Source organism: Orcinus orca, chromosome 2 (genome assembly GCF_937001465.1).
Source record: "Orcinus orca chromosome 2, mOrcOrc1.1, whole genome shotgun sequence".
NCBI lineage: Eukaryota > Metazoa > Chordata > Mammalia > Artiodactyla > Delphinidae > Orcinus > Orcinus orca.
Genome location: NC_064560.1, coordinates 133,090,096 through 133,117,501, shown reverse-complemented (window position 1 = coordinate 133,117,501; position 27,406 = coordinate 133,090,096). Strand labels below are relative to the sequence as shown.

Sequence of the window (27,406 nt, the reverse complement as noted above, 5' to 3'; positions counted from 1 at the left end):
TATTTTATTTTTAGAGAGCATGTTCTTATTAGTTATCGATTTTATACATATTAATGCATATATGTCAATCCCAGTCTCCCAATTCATCCTACCACCCCCTCCCTGCCCCGCTTTCCCCCCTTGGTGTCCATATGTTTGTTATCTACATCTGTGTCTCTATTTCTGCCTTGCAAACCGGATCATCTGTACCATTTTTCTACATTCCACATATATGCATTAATATACGATATTTGTTTTTTTTTCTGACTTACTTCACTCTGTATGACAGTCTCTAGGTCCATCTATGTCTCTACAAATGACCCAATTTCATTCCTTTTTATGGCTGAGTAATATTCGATTGTATATATGTACCCCATCTGCTTTATCCATTCATCTGTCGATGGGCATTTAGGTTGCTTCCATGACCTAGCTATTGGGAATAGTGCTGCAGTGAACATTGGGGAGCATGTGTCTTTTTGAATTACGGTTTTCTCTGGGTATTTTCCCAGGAGTGGGATTGCAGGGTCATATGGTAGTTCTGTTTTTAGTTTTTTAAGGAACTTCCATACTGATCTCCATAGTGGCTGTATCAATTTACATTCCCACCAACACTGCAAGAGTGTTCCCTTTTCTCCACACCCTCTCCAGCATTTGTTGTTTGTAAATTTTCTGATGATTCCCCTTCTAACTGGTATGAGGTGATACCTCATTGTAGTTTTGATTTACATTTCTCTAATAATTAGTGATGTTGAGCATCTTTTCATGTGTTTGTTGGCCATCTGTATGTCTTCTTTGGAGAAATGTCTATTTAGGTCTTCTGCCCATTTTTTGATTGGGTTGTTTGTTTTTTTAATATTGAGCTGCATGAGCTGTTTATATATTTTCGAGATTTCGAGATTTGTCCGTTGATTCATTTGCAAATATTTTCTCCCATTCTGAGGGTTGTCTTTTTGTCTTGTTTATAGTTTCCGTTGCTGTGCAAAAGCTTTTAAGTTTCATTAGGTCCCATTGTTTATTTTTGTTTTTATTTCCATTACTCTAGGACATGGGTCAAAAAGGACCTTGCTGCGATTTATGTCAAAGAGTGTTCTTCGTATGTTTTCCTCTAGGAGTTTTATAGTGTCCAGTCTTACATTTAGGTCTTTATTCCATTTTGACTTCATTTTTGTGTATCACGTTAAGGAGTGTTCTAATTTCATTCTTTTACATGTAGCTGTCCAGTTTTCCCAGCACAATTTATTGAACAGACTGTCTTTTCTCCATTGTATATCCTTGCCTCCTTTGTCATAGATAAGGTGACCATAGGTGAGTAGGTTTACCTCTGGGCTTTCACCCTGTTCCATTGTTCTATATTTCTGTTTCTGTGCCAGTACCATGTTCTCTTGATTACTGTAGCTTTGTAGTATAATCTGAAGTCGGAGAGTCTCATTCCTCCAGCTCTGTTTTTTTCCCTCACGATTGCTCTGGCTATTCAGGGTCTTTTGTGTCTCCATACAAATTTTAAGATTTTTTGTTCTAGCTCCATAAAAAATGCCGTTGGTAATTTGATAAGGATTGCATTGAATCTGTAGATTGCTTTGGGTAGTATACTCATTTTCACAGTGTTGATTCTTCCAATCCAAGAACATGGTATATCTCTCCATCTGTTGGTATCATCTTTAATTTCTTTCATCAGTGTCTTATAGTTTTCTTCATACAGGTCTTTTGTGTCCCTAGGTAGGTTTATTCCTAGGTATTTTATTCTTTCTGTTACAGTGGTAAATGGGAGTGTTTCCTTAATTCCTCTTTCAGATTTTTCATCATTAGTGTATAGGAATGCAAGAGATTTCTGTGCATTAATTTTGTATCCTGCAACTTTACCAAATTCATTGATTAGCTCTTGTAGTTTTCTGGTGGCATCTTTAAGATTATCTATGTATAGTATCATGTCATCTGCAAACAGTGACAGCTTTACTTCTTCTTTTCCAATTTGGATTCCTTTTATTTCTTTTTCTTCTCTGATTGCTGTGGCTAAGACTTCCAAAACTATGTTGAATGAGAGTGATGAGAGTGGACATCCTTGTCTTGCTTGTGATTTTAGAGGAAATGCTTTCAGTTTTTCACCATTGAGATGGATGTTCGTTGTGGGTTTCTCATATGTGGCCTTTATTATGTTCCCTCTGTGCCCACTTTCTGGCGAGTTTTTATCATAAATGGGTGTTGAATTTTTCAAAAACTTTTTCTGTACCTAATGAGATGATCATATGGTTTTTATACTTCAATTGGTTAATATGGTATGTGACATTGATTGATTTATGTATATTGAAGAATCCTTGCCTCCCTGGGATAAATCCCACTTGATCATGGTGTGTGATCCTTTTAATGTGTTGTTGGACTCTGTTTGCTAGTATTCTGTTGGGGATTTTTGCATCTATACTCATCAGTGGTAATGGTCTGTAATTTTCTTTTTTTATAGTGTCTTTGTCTGGTTTTGGTATCAGGGTGATGGTGGCCTCATAGAATGAGTTTGGGTGTGTTCCTTCCTCTGCAGTTTTTTGGAAGAGTTTGAGAAGGATGGGTGTTAGCTCTTCTCTAAGTGTTTGGTAGAATTCACCTGTGAAACCATCTGGTCCTGGACTTCTGTTTTTTGGAAGATTTTTAATCACAGCTTCAATTTCATTTCTTGTGATTGATCTGCTCATATTTTCTATTTCTTCCTGGTTCAGTCTTGGAAGGTTATACCTTTCTAAGAATTTGTCCATTTCTTCCAGATTATCCATTTTTTTGTCATAGAGTTCCTTGTAGTAGTCGCTTGTGATCCTTTGTATTTCTGTGGTGTCTGTTGTAACTTCTCCTTTTTCATTTCTAAGTTTTTTGATTTGAGTCCTCTTCCTCTTTTTCTTGGTAAGTCTGGCTAAAGTTTTATCCTTTTGTTTATCTTGTAAAAGAACCAGCTTTTAGTTTTATTGATCTTTGCTATTGTTTCTATTTCATTTATTTCTGCTTTGATGTTTATGATTTCTTTCCTTCTACTAACTTTGGGTTTCGTTTGTTGGCCTTTCTCTATTTCCTTTAGGTGTAAGGTAGATTGTTTGAGATTTTTATTGTTTCTTGAGGAAGGCTTGTATTGCTATAGACTTCCCTCTTAGAATTGCTTTTGGTGCATCCCATAGCTTTTGGATCATCATGTTTTCATTGTCATTTGTCTCTAGGTATTTTTTGATTTCCTCTTTGATATCTTCAGTGATCTCTTGGTTATTTAGTATCGTATTGTTTAGCTTCCATGTGTTTCTGTTTTTTCCTTTTTTTCCCCCTGTAATTTATTTCTAATCTCATTGTGTTGTGGTTGGAAAAGATGCTTGATATGATTTCAATTTTCTTAAATTTGCCAAGGCTTTATTTGTGACCCAAGATGTGATCTATCCTGGAAAATGTTCTGTGTGCACTTGAGAAGATAGTGTAATCTGCTGTTTTTCAGTGAAATGTCCTATAATCATCAGTTAAATCTATCTGGTCTGTTGTGTCATTTAAAGCTTGTGTTTCCTTATTAATTTTCTATTTGGATGATCTGTCCATTGGTGTAAGTGAGGTGTTAAAGTCCCCCACTATTATTGTGTTACTCTCGATTTCCTCTTTTATAGCTGTTAGCAGTTGCCTTACATATTGTAGTGCTCCTATGTTGGGTGCATATATATTTATAATTGTTTTATCTTCTTCTTGGATTGATCCCTTGATCATTATGTAGTGTCCTTCGTTGTCTCTTGTAACATTCTTTATTTTAAAGTCTATTTTATCTGATATGAGTATTGCCACTCCAGCTTTCTTTTGATTTCCATTTGCATGGAATATCTTTTTCCATCCCCTCACTTTCAGTCTGTATGTGGCCCTAGGTGAAGTGGGTCTCTTGTAGACAACATATATATGGGTCTCGTTTTTGTATCCATTCAGCAAACCTGTTTCTTTTGGTTGGAGCATTTAATCCATTCAGATTTAAGGTAATTATCTATATGTATGTTCCTATTACCATTTTCTTAATTGTTTTGGGTTTGTTTTTGTAGGTCCTTTTCTTCTCCCATGTTTCCCACTTCAAGAAGTTCCTTTAGCATGTGTTGTAGAGCTGGTTTGGTGGTGCTGAATTCTCTTAGGTTTTGATTGTCTGTAAAGCTTTTGATTTCTCCATCAAATCTATATGAGATCCTTGCCAGGTAGAGTAATCTTGTTTATAGGTTCTTCCCTTTCATCACTTTAAATAGAGTTTTAGAGTTTCTGCTGAGAAATCAGCTGTTAACCTTTTGGGAGTTCCCTTTTATGTTATTTGTTGTTTTTCCCTTGTTGCTTTTAATAATTTTTCTTTGTCTTTAATTTTTGTCAACTTGATTACTATGTGTCTCAATGTGTTTCTCCTTGGGTTTATCCTGCCTGGGACTCTCTGTGCTTCTGGACTTGGGTGGCTGTTTCCTTTCCCATGTTAGGGAAGTTTTCGACTATAATCACTTCAGATATTTTCTCGGGTACTATCTCTCTCTCTTCTCCTTCCAGAACCCCTATAATGTGAATGTTGGTGCATTTAATGTTGTTCCAGAAGTCTCTTAGGCTGTCTTCATTTCTTTTCATTCTTTCTTCTTTATTCTGTTCTGAAGCAGTGAATTCCACCATTCTGTCCTCCAGGTCACTTATCCGTTCTTCTGCCTCAGTTATTCTGCTATTGATTCCTTCTAGTTTGTTTTTCATTTCAGTTATTGTATTGTTCATCTCTGTTTGTTTGTTCTTTAGTTCTTCCAGGTGTTCATTCTTTAATTCTTCTAGGTCTTTGTTAAACATTTCTTATATCTTCTTGATCTTTACCTCCATTCTTTTTCCGAGGTCCTGGATCATCTTCACTATCATTATTCTGAATTCTTTTTCTGGAAGGTTGCTTACCTCTACTTCATTTAATTGTTTTTCTGGGGTTTTATCTTGTTCGTTCACCTGGTACATAGTCCTCTGCCTTTCCATCTTGTCTATCTTTCTGTGAATGTGGTTTTCATTCCACAGGCTGCAGGATTGTAGTTCTTCTTGCTTTTGCTGTCTGCCCTCTGGTGGATGAGGCTATCTAAGAGGCTTCTGCAAGCTTTCTGATGGGAGGAACTGGTGGTGGGTAGAGCTGGGTATTGCTCTGGTGAGCAGAGCTCAGTACAACTTTAATCCACTTGTCTGCTGATGGAAGGGCCCGAGTTCCCTCCCTGTTGGTTGTTTGTCCTGAGGCAACCCAGCACTGGAGGCTACAGGCTCTTTGGTGGGGCTAATGGCGGACTCTGGGAGGACTCATGCGAACGAGTACTTCCCAGAACTCCTCTTGCTAGTGTCCTTGTCCCTGTGGTGAGCCACAGCCACCCCCCCGCTGTGGAGGGTTGGAGACCCTCCAACACTAGCAGGTAGGCCTGGTTCAGTCTCCTTTGTGGTCACTGCTCCTTCCCCTGGGTCCCAATGCACACACTACTTTGTGTGTGCCCTCCAAGAGTGGAATCTCTGTTTCCCCCAGTCCTGTTGAAGTCCTGCAATCAAATCCCGCTAGCCTTCAAAGTCTGATTCTCTGGGAATTCCTCCTCCCATTGCCGGACCCCCAGTTTAGGAAGCCTTACATGGGGCTCAGAACCTTCACTGCAGTGGGTGGACTTTTGTGGTATAATTGTTCTCCAGTTTGTGAGTCACCCACCCAGTGGTTATGGGATTTGATTTTATAGTGATTGTGCCCTCCTACCATCTCATTGCGTCTTCTCCTTTGTCTTTCGATGTGGAGTATCTTTTTTGGTGAGTTCCATTGTCTTCCTGTCAATGATTGTTCAGCAGTTAGTTGTGATTCCAGTGCTCTTGCAAGAGGGAGTGAGTGCATGTCCTTCTATTCTGCCATCTTGAACCAATCCTGGGCCTATTGATTTTTAAAAATGAGGTATATTTTTGGCATTGTATCTAAGACATCTTTGCTTAAACCAAGCTTATAAACATTTTCTCTGAGGTTCTCTTCTAGAGTTTTTATAGTTAGGCTTTATATTTAGGTCATTTTGAGTTAATTTTTGCAAATAATGCAAAAACATAAGATTAAGTCTACATATGCATATTTGAGAAAATGTCTAGTGTGTTTTACCATATTTTGTGCACTACCACAGTGTAGTGCCAGTTACAATGCTGTGATTTCAAAATATTTTCTCAATGAAATGATTATGCAACTATTCTTTGAGTTAATAATTATACCCATTTCAAAGATGAGGGAAATGAGATACAGAGAGATCTTGCGGCCTAAAAGTGGTAGGTGGAAACAGCAATGAAGCCACTTTATCTCACTCTAAAAGTTATATGCTGTCCCCTGTTGTAAAAAGATAATTGTTTTCAGCAATAAAGTTCCCATGCTGCGAATGACGTGTTCAGATCATAAATTATTTCTTTCCACCTCTTTCTCCCTACTGGAGCCTGGGCTCTGCACCCTAGATCCCTACTGCCCTCAAACCCAGCATGACCCTTGGCCCTAATGCCCAGATGAATGGATAAACTGATGCCCTTTTCAAAAGATTCAACTGGTGAGTGGATAAGCAGACTGTAGCATACCAGCCAAATGGAATTTGACTCAGCACACAAGGATGAATTTCAAATGCATTATGCTGTTAGAGGCTACACTCAAAAGACCACATTTATATGACATTTTGGAAAAGGGACAGAAAATAAATCAGTGGTTGCCAGGGAATGGGGGTGGGAAAGAGTTTGTCTCCAAAGGGGCCCAGGGGAATTTGGGAACGGTTGAAAAAAATTGTTCCATATTTCAATTATGGTATTGGTTACACAAAGCATAGATTTTACTTTGAGTAAAATATTTACTCAGTAAGTGTGACTGAAAAGCATAAAAGCAGATTTTCAATTAATAAAGCTCTTTTATTCTGATAAATCAGAGCAGACCAACTGAGTCAGTCAGCCTGATTCTTCTTACAAGAATACAAGGAGTCCCTTAGCAGTAAATTCCCTCCTCTGGGCACCCTTGAGCAGCAGCCAGAACTATTCCTGTTCACAGCAGGTGCCTGGTCAGCAGGCATTGAGTTGAATTCAGCCACCATTGAACTGTTGCTTCTTTGGGAGTGGGAATATCCAGCAAATTTCACAGCTTTTAAGGTTTTTGTTTGTTTGTTTATGAATCAAGAGTAAGCATCTGTTTTTAAGAAAAGTACAGTGAGACTTAAAGAAACTTGAAGCAAAGCATATAGGACCTCAGCATGTTGTCTCTATATGCAAAGATATTTGACAACAGTGATGCTATTTGTTGCCAGAAACCCCGCTGCCTATAAGAACATTTCATTATAATACTGTACCTAACCTTTGTCTACCAGCCTTTTGTAAGTAGTCTAAAGGGCAGTTTGTATGCTGGTATTCCTCATGCAAATGAGGTCATTATCCTTTTAAAGGCATAAAGTCTCCTGTATGTGATGGAGCTTTCTAAGAAACAGGCTTGACCTTTCTTTCCCCTATTCCGGGTGCCTGCAGAGCCTGCACTCATTAGCTAGAATTTGACTCCATGACATTTTTACTTAATTTTCTTTTTCCTCTATGTTGGACACATGGGGCAACCATTTATGTTCTTTCTTGACCCGAGATGCTCTCAAATCTCTTTCCAGCTGTGGCATTTTTCATTCAGTCACATCAGGATATAGTGATCCTTCTTTCCCCTCTGCAATTCCCAACTGTTAATTGTTTCATTTTAGAGAAGGGACTAGACACAGTCCTATGGACTTAGCACCATTTAATTAGCATTAACCAGAACAGTGGAAAGAAAAGCCATTTCCTCTGGAGTGGAAACATATTCTTTATGAGGTGGTAGAGGAAACGAATAATAGTAGTTTTTAAAGGCCTTAATTTTTTTATGTGCTGTGATTGATGATGGATGTAAAAGCAGTACTTCCCTCTATTAGTATTGATGATGATGACAATAATAATAATTACAAATAACAAATAATAATTGGGATTCAAACCCAGATCTTTCTGATTACAAAGCCCATACTGTTAATTATTATGCTAAGAAATCCCTGTGATAACTACTACCAGTATGCCAAGGACTGTGCTAATCACCTTGTGTCCTCCTCACAGCCTGCCTAACAAGGTGAGCTTCACTAAGCCAGTTTGAGAGAGAGGGACACTGAGGTTCAGAGAGGGGAAGTAACACATCCAAGGTCGCCCATTTGCTGTGACTGGGATCAGAGCCCAGATATGCTCTGACACTAAGTCCGTGCTTATCACCACTGCCTGCACCACTCTGCCTATAGAGTAATGACACACTAGCAAAGACATCTCTGGAAGTGTCAAGGACATTGCTAGTTACTTTTTAAAATGTGCAAATTGTGATCCACGTTATGAGTCTGATGGGCTTTGGGCTTTGCTTTTGAACTTGAAATACTATATTTACAGATTATTAGGACTTAAAATGTAGAACCTTAGAACTGCAGGCTAGCAATATCAGTTTTAAAGACATTGCTTCATTTATTCAACCATGGACATTAATTGATTGCTTAATGTGTGCGTAAACTCAGAGAAGGTGTACTCTCTATCCTTCAGCAATCTGCTAATGTCAGGCGTGATTGCGTAAAGGGGTAAAGGGCGTCAGTATAGCGTGATACATTTTATGATGCGAGTGTGCCCAGGAGCTTATCAGAACGTAGAAGAGGGCAGTTAATGTCAGGTGGGGGTGGGCTTATCACTGAAGGCTTCCCAGAACAGGTGATACTGAGCTGAGTTGTGGGATGGGAAGCAGAAGGGAAGGTTTGTGTGAAGGGCAGGGAGGCATATATCAGTAATGACTGGATCAAAAAGTATGTTGAGGGGAGTGTTAATATGAGGGTCTTTGGCAACTTCTTAATATGGAGGTGGACGGATATAATAACTCGTCTTACAGCTCTCTTCCTTTAGTTACATAGAGTTCCATTTTGTATCTGTTTCATCCTAGTAGCCTTCCTGGCAGAAGACATTGCTACTACTGTAACAGTTATTCTGCAGCAGCTACAGAGCTCAGTTGCCTGAGAGGGAAACAAAGGATTGATTGCTCAGGTGTTAACCGTAACTCTCCAGGTTCATGAACAGATCCTAAACTTCTTGTGCAGAATTTTTAGCCCTGCCATCATAACTCCTACTGTCCTGCTGCTTGCCTCTGGTTAAAAATAAAAGAAGGCAAATAAGGATCTGTTTCCTTCTGAGAAGGAATGAATGAATACTTGTGAACTTCCTTAATTTTCATACTAGAACATAGGCCTTGTCACCTGCATGCCTGACATTTAACAAGCGTAGGGATCTCTCCTTGAATGTTTGTGATTATATTATAAATGCTTGAAACTATTGAACATAATTCTGTGACCTAGCACATATAATTATTATAAATAAACCTATACTAAATAAAAGAGAATATTACATGACTCTTAAGGCACATCAGTCAGTAGTGCCTGCTACGTGATCATGCTGATAAATCTTTCCCATTTGATTTTCCATCACTTTGAAGATTTATGAATTTCTTTTACTTTCTAAAGTCTTTTTTTCCTCCAGAGATTTGATAAGCACTCACTTCTGTTTCCTTCTAGTTTTTCCATGGTTTGTTATTTTAACTTTTTACTCATCAGGTATTTTATATACATATATATATATATATATTTATATATTTGTATAACATAGGAGATAAGCTTCTAAATTGTGTTCCCCCCAAGTAGCTAAATGTTACTAATTGTTAATCATTTGTTAAATTGTTTCCCTGCTGCATTGATTTATGATATCTATTCTATCATATTTAAAATTCATACATAGAGTAGATTTCTATGTTATCAGCTCTATCCTATTGATCTCTTTTGTCTTACACAACCACCACTTACTTTTTTTATATAAATTTATTTGTATTTATTTTTGGCTGCGTTGGATCTTCGTTGCTGCGCGCGGGCTTTCTCTAGTTGGGGCCAGCGGGGGCTGCTCTTAGTTGCGGTGTGCGGGCTTCTCATTGCCATGGCTTCTCTTGTTGCAGAGCACAGGCTCTAGGTGTGCAGGCTTCAGTAGTTGTGGTGTGCGGGCTCAGTAGTTGTGGCTCGCGGGCTCTAGAGCACAGGCTCAGTAGTTGTGGCGCACAGGCTTAGTTGGTCTGCGGCATGTGGGATCTTCCCGGACCTGGGCTCGAACCTGTGTCCCCCGCATTGGCAGGGGGATTCTTAACCAGTGCACCACCAGGGAAGTCCCACCACTTACTTTTTTTTTTTTTAATTTATTTATTTTATTTTTGCTGTGTTGCATCTTCATTTCTGTGTGAGGGCTTTCTCTAATTGTGGCAAGCAGGAGCCACTCTTCATCGCGGTGCATGGGCCTCTCACTATTGCGGCCTCTCTTGTTGCGGAGCACAGGCTCCAGACACTCAGGCTCAGTAGTTGTGGCTCATGGGCCCAGTTGCTCCACGGAATGTGGGATCCTCCCAGACCAGGGCTCGAACCCATGTCCCCTGCATTAGCAGGCAGATTCTCAACCGCTGCGCCACCAGGGAAGCCCCCCACCACTTACTTTTAAATATCATAGTTTTGGGCTTCCCTGGTGGCACAGCGGTTGAGAGTCCGCCTGCCAATGCAGGGGACACGGGTTCGTGCTCTGGTCCGGGAAGATGCCACATGCCGCAGAGCGGCTGGGCCCGTGAGCCATGGGTGTGCTCCACAACGGGAGAAGCCACAACAGTGAGAGGCCCACGTACTGCAAAAAAAAAAAAAAAAAAAAAAATCATAGTTTTATAGAATATTTTGATATGACTAGGGCTAAATTTCTTCATTAACTCTCCTTTTAAACTCTTCCACTCTTATCAGAGTATCTTCTATTTTTCTTACAGAAGGCCTTTGGCATAATTCCACAAGCCCAACAAGAGTCTGTTAGAATATTGTGGTAGATGTTTTCATAAGATTAAAAATAAATTTATATAACTCACCTGGGCCTATTGAGAACAGATCAGATTAGATAATCTTTGTTCATCTACCCTAGACTTTGTTTCCTTCTTGAGTATATTTGATATTTCTTCTTCCCTTTATTTATTTATTTAGTTTGAATATAGATACTCCTCTTCTAGAAAAGGTAGAAGCAAAACTACAGTTGAATAGTTTAGCTTTTTCTACTTTGTTAGCATTAAACTCTTTTTTCCATGGTGCAGGCCTATCTCGTCCTCATTCTTGCCACATATGACACACAGCTAAACGGCCTTTTGTTCTTTCCAGCTTTTTAAAAGCTTCAGCTTTCTCCTCCTGTTAGCCTTCTTAAGGTGGTTCTCACTGGCCAGGCCACTATTTGCTGTTTCTCTGACTCTGCTGCTCCTTCTGTAGCTGCATTCTCTTTCTGAGTATAAGCCTAACAGAGTTCCCTGGGCAGTTACATCAGTTTCTCTAGGTACTACCCCCTCTTCTCCCTAATTAGGGTAACTTGTTATTGTGCTGTCACTCTGGCTTGTGAGACCTTTTTATTCCTCTTGGAGCCTTTTTTTTTTTTTTTAAACATCTTTATTGGAGTATAATTGCTTTACAATGGTGTGTTAGTTTCTGCTGTATAACAAAGTGAATCAGCTATACATATACATATATCCCCATATCTCCTCCCTCTTGCATCTCCCTCCCACCCTCCCTATCCCACCCCTCTAGGTGGTCACAAAGCACCAAGCTGATCTCCCTGTGCTATGCGGCTGCTTCTCACTAGCTATTTTACATTTGGTAGTGTATATGTGTCCATGCCACTCTCTCACTTCGTCCCAGCTTACCCTTCCCACTCCCCGTGTCCTCAAGTCCATTCTCTACATCTGTGTCTTTATTCCTGTCCTGTCCCTAGGTTCTTCAGAACTTTTTTTTTTTTTAGATTCCATATATATGTGTTAGCCTACGGTATTTGTCTTTCTCTTTCTGACTTACTTCACTCTGTATGACAGACCCTAGGTCCATCCACCTCACTACAAATAACTCAATTTCGTTTCTTTTTATGTCTGAGTAATATTCCATTGTATATATGTGCCACATCTTCTTTTTAAGAGTCTGGCCATATACTTATAAAATATTTTCCAAGAACTTTATGAACTGCCTGATCAGCATATCTAAATACATTTTATGTTTCTTCTCTTGGCTGCTGTAATCTTTGGGATGATATATTCACAGCCTCCCAAGTTCCCATCATTGCTCCTCACTAATGTTTTTCTGGTCATATGTGAGTGAAAAATTGAAATTTCTGTCTTTTTTTCTCCAGTTATCTAAAAGATGTTTTTGTAAGTGTCTCAACAAGAATTTGTTTAATGCTCTTGTTTCTGAAGAGCTATGGGACTTTCCCGACTCTAGACATCTCCACGTATAACAAAAATGTGAACCGTGTGATTAATTTGAACAGTGCTTGCGTGAAGGGAGTATCTGGTACAACAGTGGCTTGGAGAGACTGAGATCAATGGAGAAGCAAAAAGAAATGACCAACTTCAGGGTGTAGGTATTAGGTAGTGGAATGGGGGCGAGGCAGGCACACATCTGCAGACGTAATTTTACAGGCACAGATATCTGGGCCACAATAGTGTGTAAATGATCTATTGTAATTTCTCAGTTACCTGTGTCATGGACAATTTGTTGGAGTCACTCTTGCTAACTGTCCTGACAGTGCACCAACAATCAAGAGCCTACAAAATTATAATTATAAAGAAATTTGTAAGTAGTCTTACAAATTTTCTATAATTAAATAAAATCAGGCTATACAAAATGTTTCCTCTTTCCTTTATCCTATTCTTTGCTTTTCAAAACACTTTTCATCCTTCAAGATTCTGTTCAGTGATCCCTCCTTGCTGAAGCTTTCCCTGATAGACCCAGGCAGTCTTAGTTGCCCTTTCTTTTGTGTTTCCATCCCTGCATCTTGTATTATGATTATTTATGGGTATCTCATCCTCATTTTGACTTTGAACCCTCAACAACAGATACTATTCCTTGTTATTTTTCTATTTCTAATATATACTATATTACAATACATATACATTACTATATAGTAGGTTCTAGATATATGAGTAAAACATAATATTAATCAACTATATGCTTGAAGGTATTAGGCCTGCTTGACTTACATGAGCTGATTTAAGAAACACACAAAAATGTCTTAATTTAAATGCTTGCTTTTAGAACTATCACCTCCAAATAGAAATTACAGAGTAGAGTTTGGGACTCAATATAAAAAATATTTCTAATAATTTGAGATATTTACGAATACAGTAAACTGATTTGTGAATAGTTATCATTCCACTAATGAAAGCTCTCACGGAACAGAGGATTACTTATGTGTATCTATTATGTGTGTGTATGGATGAATGATAGGATGTTAAAGTGAATATGGTTTCTTATCCACAGAATACCTTAAAACTGATGAGTATTTGTATTTATGTGCGGAGAGTGATATTCAGATGCTATTTTCAATATTCCAGAGGTTAAGAAAAAAACAAATTTATCTACAACAAATCTTAATTTTTAAAAGCTTCATAATGTTTTGCTTTGGGCCAGACTTATCAATTGAATGACACTGGTTATCATGTAGACACAAAACTCGAATTGGGTGTTAGTTATCATTACCTTTGATTTTTGTAAACATTTTAAAACCAGTTATTGTTACTAACTCCAATTTGTTTGGAGGGAGAAGGATTTCAAAAAATGGAGTATATGCAGAAAGCATGTTAAAAGAATTTTTGACTATGAACTGAATTAATTTCATTTTATACATTATTTCATGGACTTTTTTTCCTCAGTAATTTTTGCATCTCTGAGATAAGGATGCACCTTACAATAGTGGTGTGTTGTAGTTAATTGCAGTGTTTTTTAAGTCTTTGCTAGTAATTCATAAAATAAAGATGCAGCTTTATAATCGACAGAATTTTGATGGTCAGAGAATATGATGAGTAGATTCAGAGTCGCTGAGAGAATTTTTATGGTTCAGCTGTCAGGCTGTCTGAATCAAGATCCTGTGTTACCTAGGGCAGCTCCTTAATTTTTCTGAGACAGTTTTCTCATCTATAAAGTGGGGACAATAGTATCTACTTCATAGAGTCCTTGTGAAAAATTGAATGAGATGATACTTGAAATGTGTTAAGCTTTTCTTCTTCTTATACCTGTTCCAACTTGGCAATGCCAGAAAGAGTTAACACTTCTCCCAAATTGCCAAAATTACCGGTAAAAATAAATTACTAAAACTCTTGGAAGATAGGACATTATTTGATTTTATTATGCAAATATTTTTGACCTCCAGAGATTATTTATTTTGCTTTGGAAGCCTGATTTCTTCTGTACTGCTAACCAGTTTATTCCATTTTGTGCAACAATTTATCATGAACCTTAAAAGAAGTACTGATTATCTTAGAGTTTTTGGCTCAATTACCTGTTTTAGGAAAGCATGTTATTTTCTCCTCTCCTGCACCGTGGAGTATAACAATAGACTGAACAAAGCAAATCAAAGATACACAGGTACCAGTATAAGGGGCCCATTGTGTTTAGTTTGTAGCCCTGTCATATGGTTTTAATTTAGGTCACCTGATTGATTATGACATACTGACAGATAGCACATTGTTCTCTCTTGGAATCTCTAGACACTTTAGTATTTCTATTCTTATCTGTCCATTTTGCTTCCAAACCTTAAGTGAAATGGAATTACAGCATTCACTTTGTTTTCCTGTGCTAAGTGATTATCTCTGAAGTGCAATTTTGTGATTAGGCAAGATGGCATGCATACACTCAGCTAATGCTGATTTCCCCCAGGGTGCAGAAACACGTAAATTCATAATGAATGGATGTTGTGCTTTGATTTCAAATGCATGTGAAACCTCACCACACTTGGTAGTTTTATTTTAAAAAATGTATTTAATTATTCTAAAATTAACAGGAGAATATTAAAATTGAACTTTAGAAAATGGCATTTAAACATAAGTCAAGGGTGCTAACTGCTTATGAATGTTAATCCCCTTCAGAAAGTGAAAAAACAAACGTACCTGACATAAACTGGATGGGGGGGGTCATTGAAAATCTTCTTTTTAATTATTTATATTCTTTCTGATTAATTCAAAAAATATCTGAACACATCTAGGTATTAGTATTGTCAAATTCTAACATTCCTTATTTTGAAAACTACCTTAATTATTCAACTAATTGCTATCATGGTATTGTCACCATTGTTAGGGTGACATTTGGCAGGGGTGGGAGATGGGGGGAGAGGCAAGGGAGAAGTTAGGAGTTCATGGTTGGCACAAAGTATTTTCTTTAATTATTTTCTTTGATGTTTTAAAAACAAATTTGTCCATGACTGTGAGAGACCAATTTTAAAGAAGATTTAGCATTTACAAAATTAGACACTTTGACCAAATTATAAAAGTAGTTGATTGGAACCCAAACCATACTTTTTTACTGATTTACTTAGAATAAGCATTGACTGTAATATTGTGAAACTTGAAGTGAGAAACATAATAATACAATTTCCCAATCTTATTTCAATTGAAATCCTTTTTGTAAGGAACCTTGACACTAATCAGAACTCCTTGTAGGCAATGCTAGAGCAACTTACTTGGCTGCACTTCTTTGATTAGCTCCTTCTTCCCACACTTTAATCTCTTAGTGTAGTGTCTGGTATACAGTAATAGCTCAATAAATCTTAACCTTATTATTATTCGCATTATCTTTCCACTGAGTAAAACTAGTACCTTTAATAAGTGATGGATGATTTCCAATAGTAAAGCATATTAATTTGGAATAAAGTACTTTTATTCAAGGGAAAACTGACCCATTAAAAATTTTAATCTCTTTTTATGGTCCAGATATACGTCTGTGAACTATCAGTAATATCCTTTCTGGTTGAAGTGATTCACTTTCCTGCATGTTCTGTTGTCACTTGCCCTGAGGGATGTGATACCCTCAAAGTTGTCCTCATAATTTTGGACACCTATCTAGCAGAGATGAATTGCCTACAGTTTCAGCGTTCACTCTGTCACACCTTGCATACTTACCAAGGTAAGCACTTCATAAGTATACTCCACAGGTGATTCGTTAGCCCATACCTGCTATCCAGGACAGCATCAGGAAAACTGCAGATGTTTATTTCCCTCACTATGGGGCTGTTGGATATAACTCTTTGGGCAGAGTTAGGAAAGGTAAGATGTAACACTGGTATGATGAAAAGGACAGTGGATTGGGGACAAAACACTTGTGGGTTGTAGTCTTAGTTCTGTTTAGTAACTTAGGCCAAATTTTGTAGCTTCTTTGAACCTTAGAAGTTATTTTATAGTTATTGTGGAGTTTGTTTGTTTGTTTTTATCTGCCTTTCTGCTGGTCTGGTAGGCTCTGTAAAGATGTCTTACTTATCTTTACATCTCTGTCCCTGGAATGGTGCCATTGACAATATTGAAAAGGTGTTTAACAACTGTGTGTTGAAAAAGTAAGGCAAGAAGACAAACAGGAGGAAGAGAAGGGAAGGCAGAATAGAAGGATGTATTTAAGGCCTAAATTTTCCCCCAAATTCTCTTTGCATAAAACCTTACGAAATCAAGTGCATATGGTTCTATTATAAGTTAATGGAAGTTTACACTTTAAGGGCTAGGAGAAGTCACCATTGGTCAGACCTTCTCTTTTTATGTATGGGAAACTGAGGCTCGTGATGATTAAGTGAGTTGTCAGTAAGGTAATGGCAAAGCCTCATCCAGCTCTTCTCACTCGTAGGTCAGCACTCCCTGGACTATTACGGGCAGCCTTAATATCGGGCTATATGTGTAAATAGATCCAGAAAGATATAGCCCTACACACTAGAATTTGGGGAAAAGGGTGGTCTTTCACTTTCATTTATTTGTACCTTTCTATTTCTTGATTTAAGCAATACCAAAAAACCGTGAACTATTTTTATAACATAATAAAAATATCATGTGGAAAAGTATAATTTTTAAAACATAATGAATTTCAATACTCTGTACGAATACCATATGGGATAAATAACAATAAGTATAACAAAAAGTACCCTATAGCATGAATATGATTTGCTAAAATATATTTATCAGAGTGGGCTGAAATTCACCAGTGTGTGTATTAAATCCCTCTGTTTGGCATATTGATGAAGAGACTGCTTGTTATTTTTAGGTCAGGGTTTAAATGCTTGGTTATATTGCCTGAGTTCAAACAACTGTATATCCCCAAAAGAGGCTGCCCAGATTTCTTCCAGTTGGGCCCCACCCTTCTAATGTACTTCTTCAAGGTCATATTCAAGTACACTGTCTTCTGATCTGTCTAAATTCCATTCATCAAGTGTTTCCTTTCCATTAATATTTCTGAATACCTCTCTGGCTCATTTAGGTAAGAGAAAAAGCAAAGTGTTTTAAAGCAACATCCCGCATTTATAGATTGAATTGAGTTATTCTTTCATTCATTCTTTGTTCTAGCGTTTTGGCTATTTTTGAAGTGGCCTGAGACCTTGATAAGCAGGAAGACAAGAAAGAGGTTCCTTTGCCACCACTTACAAAGCTGTGGTTGAGAAGAATGGAGTGGAATGGCTAAAAGTCAAGCAGTGTTGCATCTTATCTTTCCTGACTTTGCCCAGTTATACCCATACTTGCATGTTAAGTATCTTGCATACTAATTATCTACAGATGAGCGTATTTATTCAACTTAGTTTTCAATGTTATTATTTTCACAGCTTCCGCCACCTTTGAAGACTTTCAGATTCGCCCCCACACTCTCTTTGTTCATTCGTACAGAGCTCCAGCTTTCTGTGATCACTGTGGAGAAATGCTATGGGGGCTGGTGCGTCAAGGCCTTAAATGTGAAGGTAAGGTATTCCTTCCCCAGCCAAGTGGAACGCATGCTGGAGTTAGCTACTTATGTCGTGCCCTCTTCTGCAATGCCTTCTTTCCTTCAGATACCTTCCAGGGATCTGGGTACTGCATGGATTCTGTTCGGTTCATTTCCTATCTTCAACATGTTAGCCCTGATCTGGGAAACCAGATTCTCCTATCTTTTCCCCTATATCATGTGGATATGTTTCTCTCCCATAAGGTGTTGTTTATTTTGCTAACAGGCTAAACATATAATTTGCATCTTAAGCCAGAACTTGGAATAGTAGGCATTCAATAAATGTTTGCTGAAAGGAGCTGAGATTCAGGAGGTTAATCAAACCATCCAAGGTCACTCAGCTGTTGAGTGGCAGGCTGGAACGTGTACCCAGTTTCTACACCAAGATCATAGTTTTATCATCCTCCATGGACAGAAATCCTTGAAGTGCATAATTCAGGTTTATAGGATACCATGATATAATCTTAAAAACGGACCAAATCATACCTTGCTCTTTTTTGATGAAGGATGGGGCGGGGAGGGATAGAGCTGTTTGAACTTTGACCAAAAACCCCAAGCTTTTGTGATGAAATCCATAAATAAAATAACCATAATTTCTGAATTTCTGTCTGTAAGAAGAGAAGTTAAGAGACAGTGATCTGAAAGAAAGTCTGCCTAAAGTGTAGTTTTATGAAAATTTGCCTGGCCTGCTATGTGACACATGGGGAAATTCTGAACAGTAAAACTACATGATAGAACTATGAACAGTAGAAATATTGAGAGGAAAATGGTGCTTTTTCCTAATTATCTACCATGTAGAAACTAGCATGCGTAGTATTTTACATATTTTCTCAACAATTCTGCAAGGTAGTTATTATCCTCATTTTACAGACAGGAAAACTGAGGTGAAGTAATTTTTCCAAGGCAATGTAGACAAACAAGTTGTGGAGCCATGATTCAAATCAGTGCAAGTCAAAAGTTGTGAAGCGTTATGATTAATTTTCCCTTGCAATAGAACTTGAGGCAGCTAAAAATAGGTCGTCTCACTGGAGTTTTATTGCTAGATCCCTCAAAGCGCAAGTCCCTTATGTTAGAAAACATTTTTTTAAATGATAACCAGGGTAGTTGCTGGGCTCATCCAATAAAATCAGATGTCAAAACCCAGCTTATTGACAAATTGGGAAAATAAATCAGGAGAAGCTCAAAAGAAAATTTAAATTTTCAAACAGCCGCAAGAAAAATGGAAGCAGCACTGTTTCTAAAAATTCATAATTTACAACTTATACTAAAGTAGCTTTTAATTTATAGTTGAACAAAAGTAATTTTTACTTTCTCCTTCCAGGATGTGGGCTGAATTACCACAAGAGATGTGCATTTAAAATCCCCAACAATTGCAGTGGCGTGAGGCGGAGAAGGCTCTCAAATGTTTCCCTTACTGGGCTCAGCACTGTCCGCACAGCATCTGCCGAGCTTTCCACCAGTGCCCCCGATGAGCCCCTTCTGGTATGGCCTCCTGTTTATCCATTTGCCCGTTTACATGAGAAATCTGTAGGACGATGTGGTAACAGTGGTAATCAATCCAAGACAGCGTCCTGGGAGAGAGGACACAGCCAGGGTGTCAATGACTGTGTTTCTTCAGGGCCTGTGCTGTAGATTGGTCAGTGCTTCAACAAATATCCAACAGCTTCGAGTTTGCTTTTATCTGTGAGCTTAGAGCAATTTTAAAATCTGTGAGGTTTCATCATGGTCATGGAGCCAGAGCAGCACAGACTAATACGTGAATGTGACAAAACAGAGTTTGTCAAAATTTGGAAACCAGAGATAAACGATTTTCTTCTCTGATGATGATTAGAGTATTTCGTGGCATAGTTGACTGTTTATTCTGGGAGAAAATCTGAACTTCGCTCATATGAAAAGATGAAAGTCTTTAATTGTTTGGCATTAAAGGCATACATGCTGATGTCAAAGTGACACTGGTTGACAAATGTCATGGGAAAAATAGCATTTAATACTTTAAATATTTCCATTGGCTCTAAAATATATATCTGTGGATGTGGCTTAAATATTTTTCTTTAAGAAAGTTAAATTTTGATTTTCCAAACATTGAAAACAAAGTAAAAGTTGTGGTAATTATGTGCACTATTTAAAATAAGAACATTATCCTGAAATAAGCTAATTGTGTGAGCTTAAGTTTCCTATTTTTACTCCCTCTGCTAGTGGATATTACAAAAACTCTTTATAATCTAATAATTACAAAAGTCAATTAAAGAGAAAAATAAAAATTATGAAACATTTAGGTTAGATAAATCCCTGGGGTGGAGAGGGGCAATGCATTTTGAAGCCATCTCTAAAAAGCTGTATTAATTACTCTGTTGTTCAGAAAATATTTCATTGTGATCTTTAAATCACTTAAATTTTGTTGCAACATAAGCCAGACATATAACTCAAATGAATGCTTATTTTGATAAATAGGAAAAGTCTGTACTCTGTGTTTCTGTGACTTTTGGGTGGGAGTTTGTTGTGTTTTCATGAAGTGAACCTGTTAGGGGAAGTCAGGCACTAAATCCCACCAGTAACTAGAAGAATATATTATATTTTGGTGACTATTCAGAATGCATGTGTGGTTGTATATTATTTTATACAGTTGTATTAGTTAGAATTAATGATACTCTTACTGAAAGGTGCTTAAGTCAAAATCTATTTACTTTTTCAAATAACTCTCCTATTATCTTTCCAACTCTGAGATTTCTTGATTTCGTTTGAATTTTTGTAGGTAGTGATTTTATAAGTTAGCAGTTACTCTTGCTTTTAAGTACCATCTCTGAGAGTCATACTGTTTACATAGTAGACATTTTTAAACAAGTTTAAGAAATAAAATTATAAGTTAATGTGTATTGGTTTCAGTTTCACCAGGAAAAGATTTTTAAAAGTTAGTTAACATCTCATAAGTAATCTAAAGCTGTAAACTAAAGTTATTCATCATTAGACTAGATTAGAATCTAGGTAATTAATGCTAAAGATTCTTCCTTTAAAACTCAGTTTTTCAAAAAGAATTAATAGGAATATATTTAATTGTTTGCCTGGAGAATTCAGACCAGACTTCCAAGATGAGGTGTTACTTAAGCTGATCTTTACTGTGCTTTTTCATTTATCAGTGGTTTGATTTTCTATATTAGGCTAAGTGTTTGATCTCTTCAAAGTCATACAGGGTAATTTTAAAATGATGGCTTTTGTGCAAAGACTTCATAAGTCAATAGAAAGAGTTGCATGTATATAATTTGTTTTAATGTGTTTCTTAATATATGCTTGATGTATTTTAAATTAATTTTGTGTGAAATTTGAATACTAAAATTAAGAAAAAAACCTATCTCAGTTTTTAATAATATATATATATATGCACATATGTATGTATACATACACATGTGTGTATATATATATATGCTTCCAAACATCACATATGTATCATTTAGACTTTATAAATGAAATTATTATATGCATGCATATTTATAAATGTGAATGCATAATTTATATATAAATTTAATTTAGGTTACTAAAGTCTTTAAGCAGGTTTTTGTGTTTTTCAACCAAATTATTTAATTGCTTTAATTGCTTTATTTAATCAAATTACATAATTATTTAATTATTCGAATTACTTGATTACAAGCTATATTGTACATCAGATGTTGAAATTCATTAGCACTTTATTGCTGAACGGAATTTTTTTGTAGTAGAATGCTTAAAAATGTTTTAAAAATACATTTTAAAAATCATATTTTAACTATATCTGCCAAGAATGCTTACAAAAGTTTGATCAAATCATATGTTTATGAGGTGAGAAAATATTGGGGCCACAGGATACTTCGAAAAATGTTATTATGAACTTTCATAACCTTATATAAAATGCCCTATGGGTAACCTTTAAATGAAAAATGCCTTTGGTAATAGTGTTGATGACACATTGGCTCTCAAATGCACGTTTTACATTCATCATAGCACTTTTTGCCCCTGTGGGGTGCCTGTATGTCTCTCTTTGCATGCTCGGAGTGCAGCTAATATGTCTCTTTTCATCCCTGTGCAAAACATAAAAGGCCAGTAACTATAGTTTAAAGGTTATAGTGAATGCCTAGTCAAAGGTAACATTATGATAATGATAGTAAAACCTTTTAGTCCGTATACAATAAACAATATTTTCCATTTCTGAAAAGGATGATGGTCTATATTAAGATGGCATTGCTAAGTAATGCCATTAGACCACCCATGTTGCAAGTCTGCAATAAGTATAGATTTTCTGCCAAATGTAAGAAAATGATTTTTCTATTCAACACTTGATTGCCTATTTTGACTGGAAAATCACCATTTCACATATGATTAAAATACTGGTAATTCTATTAATTTACCCATTTCTGGCAAATAAATTGAGTCTTGGATTTCTCTACTGCTGCTAACATAGAAAAAAAAAGTATAACAGCATAGATCTTATGACAAGCTTTGTCTGTCATCAACTTCAGCACTAAACTGTATCCATTATTCCAACCATGATGCAGTCCTTTTTTGAGAAAATCCAAAATGTAGGCAATTTATGGCATAAGAGCTCGGCAAGGGTGTATATCTTTTTGTACATCATCACCTATGTTAGAAGGAAACAAGAAAAACTCAGTAGGTACTTAAGGAGGACACACTAATATGTTGTTTCATTATGTATACTTATTAAGATTATATCAGTTTTATAAACTTTTAGACAATTGCATAGGAGAAGTCAAGATTAAATGATCCTATAATATCTCTGTTTATCATCTAGATCTTTTTAAAAATCATCTCATCTTTTTAAAAATTTGCAGATGTTCTTGTGGTGTTTGGGAAAAGTTAAAACCATTTGAAATCATGTTATACAAGGCTTAGTCTTAGGCAAAAAAGTTAATAATCTGTTCCAGAACTTCTGCTCCTAGCTATGAAGAAGCTTGTATCAGACCACTCTCCTGTAAGGGACAATTATAAAAGCTGAATACAGTATAACAGAACATAACAAAACAATATTTAAAGGTACCTGGGAGCAACCAAGGCAACCAGGATTTGAGGGACAAATGTCTCAGAAATAAGGAAATCACAGAGAGGTCAATGTACAGGACAGCCCCCAAACAAAGAAGTAGCTGGCTCAAAATGTCAGTAGTGCTGAGTTTGAGAACCCCTGATGTAGAACAAAGCTGGAGAATTTCCAAACATATCATAAAGCTGTAGTTAAGACAATGTGGTATTACACCAGAACAGAAAATAAACCAATGAAACAGAATAGAAGGAGTCCAGAAACTATGCGCATATACAGGCCAACTAAGTTATGACAACAGTACCACTGCTGTGAGAAAAGGATGGGTTTTTTCAACAAATATTTCTGGAACCAATGGGATATCTATATGGAAAACATGAATCTTGACCTTACCTTATACCATATACAAAATAAATCCTAGGTAGATTAGGAGCTTCTAGGAGATAACATACAAGAGTATCTACAGTAACTTGGGTCACGAAAACCTTTTTCAATAGGACTCAAATCACTGATGACAAAAGAAAAAAATTGGTAAATTGGGCATCATTAAAATTAACAAATTATTTTCAGCAAAATATACCATTAAAAGGGTGGAAAAGCAAGTCACAGAATGGGAAAAGATATTTTCAATGTATATAATATGTATATATATCTTGTAAAAGAGTCATATCCAAATGTATAAAGAACATCTATAAAAGTTGAAAAGACAGACAACCTTATTTAAGATACAGGCAAAGTACTTGAATGGCACTTTACAAAAGAAGACAGCCAATAAACATGAAAATGTATTTTACATCGTTATTTATCAGAGTCTAAATTTAAATCTACAATGAGATATCTGTACACCAGAATGTCTAATGTTGGGGAAAAAAAACTGACAGTAACAAGTATTGGTGAAGATATTGAGCAACTAGAACTCACATACACTACTACTAGGAATATAAATTGGTTCAGCAACTTTGGAAATCTGGTTGGCAGTTGTCTTCTAAAGCTGAACATATGCATATCATGAGACTCAGCAGTTTTACTCCTAGGTATATATTCACCAGAAATGTGTATAGACGTGCATGGAAAGATATGTACCAGAATTTTTTTTAATTTTTAATTTTTAAAAGTACGTACCAGAATTTCTAAAAATTTTTTAGACTTCACTTTTTTAAAGCAGTTCTGGGTTCACAGCAAAACTGCAAGGCAGGCACAGAGATTTCCCATATACCCCTTGCCACCCACACATGCATAACCTCCCCCATTATCACCATCACTCACCAGAGTGGTACTTTTGCTAACACTGGTGAACATACGTTGACATACACATCATAATCACCCAGTCACATCATAACCAACCAAAGTCCATGGTTTGCTTTAGGGTTCACTCATGGTGTTGTACATTCTGTGGATCTGGACAAATGCATAATGACATGTATTCATCATTATGGTATCATGCAGAATATTTTCACTGCTCTAAAAGTCCTCTTAGCTTCACCTATTCTTCCCTCCTCCCCTCCAGCCAACCCCTACCAACTACTGATTTTTTTTACTGTCTCTATAGTTTTGCCTTTTTCAGAATGTCATATAGTTGGAATCATACAGTACGTACCCTTTCCAGTTTGGCTTCTTTTACTTAGTAGGACATACTTAGGTTTCCTCCATGTCTTTTCATGGCTTGATGGCTCATTTCATTTTAGAGTGGAATAACATTCCAGTGTCAAGATGTCCACAGTTCATTTATCCATTCACCTAACAAAGGACATCTTGGTAGCTTCCACGTTTTGCCAGTTATGAGTAAGGCTGCTATAAGCATCCATGTATAGGTTTTGGTGTAAACATAAGTTTTCAGCTCTTTTGAGTAAGTATCAAGGAGTGCAATTGCTGGATCATATGATAAGATTATGTTTTGTCAGAACTGCCAAACTGTCTTCCAAAGTGGCTGCACCATTTTGCATTCCCATAGCAATGAATGAGAGTTCCTGTCATTGCACATCCTTGTCAGCATTTGGTGTTGTCGTTATTTTGGATTTTGTGTTCTGATAGGTGTGTAGTGGTTTCTCATTGTTTTAGTTTGCATTTCCCTGATGACATATGATGTGAAACTTCTTTTCACATGCTTATTTGCCATCTGTATATCTTTTTTGGTAAGACGTTTGTTAAGGTTTTTGGCCCATTTGTAAATTGGATTGTTTGTTTTCTTATTGTGGAATTTTAAGAGTTCTTTGTATATAGATATATTATTTAATATTTATTTATTTTGGCTGCCCCTGGTCTTAGTTGCAGCATGCGGGATCTTTAGTTGCAGCAGGCGGACTTCTTAGTTGTGGCATGCAAACTCTTAGTTGTGGCATGTGACCTCTTAGTTGCGGCATACATGCAGGATCTAGTTCCCCGACCAGGGATTGATCCCAGGCCCCCTGCATTGTGAGTGTGGAATCTCACCCACTGGACCACCAGGGAAGTTCCAAGAGTTCTTTGTATATTTCGGATAACAATCTTTGTTAGATGTGTCTTTTGCTAATATTTTGCAAATGTTTTCTCCCTGTCTATGGCTTGTCTTTTAATTCTCTTAACATTGTCTTCTGCAGAGCAGAAGTTTTTAATTTTAATGAAATCCAGCTTATCATTTATTTCTTTCAAGGATCATGTCTTTGGTTATGTATTTTAAAAATCACCACCATATCCAGGGTCACCTAGGTTTTCTCCTATGTTATCTTCTAGGATTTTTATAGTGTTGTGTTTTACATTTAGGTCTATGATTCATATAGAGTTAAATTTTTTAATTTAAATTAACTTAATTAACTTGCATTAATTTACTTTTTAATTTAAGTTAATTAAGTTATTTCATTGTAAGTTCTGTGTCTAGATTCATTTGTTTACATGTGAATCACCACCATTTATTGAAGAGACCATCTTTGCTCCATTGTATTGCCTTTGCTCCTTGGTCAAAGGTGAGTTGACTGTATTTATGGGGGCTTATTTGGGGTCTCACTGTTTTACTTCATTGATCTATTTGTCATTCTTATACCACACTGTTTTGATTATTATAGCTTTATAGTAAGTCTTGAAGTTGGGTAGCATCAGTCCTCTAACTTTATTCTTCTCCTTCAGTATCATGTTGGCTATTCTGGGTCTTTTGCCTCTCCATATAAACTATAAAATCACTTTGTTGATATCCATAAAATAATTTGCTCAGATTTTGATTGGGATTGCGTTGAATCCATAGGTCAAGTTGGGAAGAACTGACAAATTGATAACATTGAGTCTTCCTATCTGTGAACATGGTATATCTCTCTCCATTATTTTGCTCTTTTATGTCACTTATCAGAGTTTTGTAGTTTTCCTCATATAGATCTTATTCATATTTTGTTAGATTTATACCTAAGTATTTCACCTTGGTGGGGTGCCAGTGTGAACGGTATTGTTACAAGCATGTTTTAACATTTTTATTCATTGTAGCTAAAAGCTAGAAACAAATAAATAGTGGTAGAGTCATACAATGGAATAGTATACAGCAGTACAGCAATAGAATTGAGGAACTGTTGATTCATTCAGCAACATAAATGAATCTTACAAAATAATATTTAGGGAAAAAAAACAGACACAAAAGATTATATGCCTGTGAATCCAGTGTATGAAGTTCTAATCCAGAAAAACTGATTTATGGTGAGAGACATCAGAATAATGGCTCCTCGTAGGTGCCCACTTAGAGAGGGAGCAAGAGAGAGCCTTTCTGGATGCTGGAAATATTCTATATCTTGATCTGGATAGAGGTTACATGCTTATATGCACATGTAAAACCTCATCAATATGTACACCTAGAATTTTCTGCACTTTATTCCATATAAATTATACCTCAATAAAAAGATTTTATTTATTTATTTTTTTAATATGTGGTCTTAATTAAATTTTTTTTTTTTTTTTTTTTTGGCTGTGTTGGGTCTTCGTTTCTGTGCGAGGGCTTACTCTAGTTGCGGCAAGTGGGGGCCACTCTTCTTCGTGGTGCGGCGGGCCTCTCACTATCGCAGCCTCTCTTGTTGCGGAGCACAGGTTCCAGACGCGCAGGCTCAGTAGTTGTGCTCACGGGCCTAGTTGCTCTGCGGCATGTGGGATCTTCCCAGACCAGGGCTCGAACCCGTGTCCCCTGCATTGGCAGGCAGATTCTCAACCACTGCGCCACCAGGGAAGCCCAATAAAAAGGTTTTAAAATGACAATAGCAAGTTATAAAGTCATTAGGTTTCTTCATCCCAAGTCATGTGGTAAAAGAATGAAATATTATATCAGAAAAGTTAATAATTTAATTTAATTCTGAGATTCCTATCAGTCAATTTAAAGAAAATGGGGTTATAGAAATTACATTATTCAGTAACAGGAAACATAAATTCTTTGGGTGCTAATTGAAAGTAATATGGCACATCACCCTAATATATATAGTATTCATTTACATAATAAACATTTTCTACAGTAGTCTTCACCACAGATACACAACTGTGATTCATATGATCTTCTTTCAAGGGAAAAACAAAAGTAAAAACAAAGCTCTAGTAAAATATTACAACCAACTACCAAAGGAATAGGTGGCTCTCTTTTTCTTGGCGACCTATG

At 36.7% G+C, this 27,406-nt stretch overlaps 1 protein-coding gene across 1 annotated transcript in view; it reads left to right on the top strand.

The window, feature by feature from the left end:
- Positions 1-27,406, top strand: part of PRKD1 (protein kinase D1) — a 332,705-nt gene that overhangs the window by 232,084 nt on the left and 73,215 nt on the right. The window contains exons 3-4 of the mRNA XM_004282149.4: positions 17,638-17,769; positions 19,114-19,274. Of these exons, the coding sequence (XP_004282197.2) occupies positions 17,638-17,769; positions 19,114-19,274 (293 nt within the window). The remainder of the gene's footprint in view (positions 1-17,637; positions 17,770-19,113; positions 19,275-27,406) is intronic.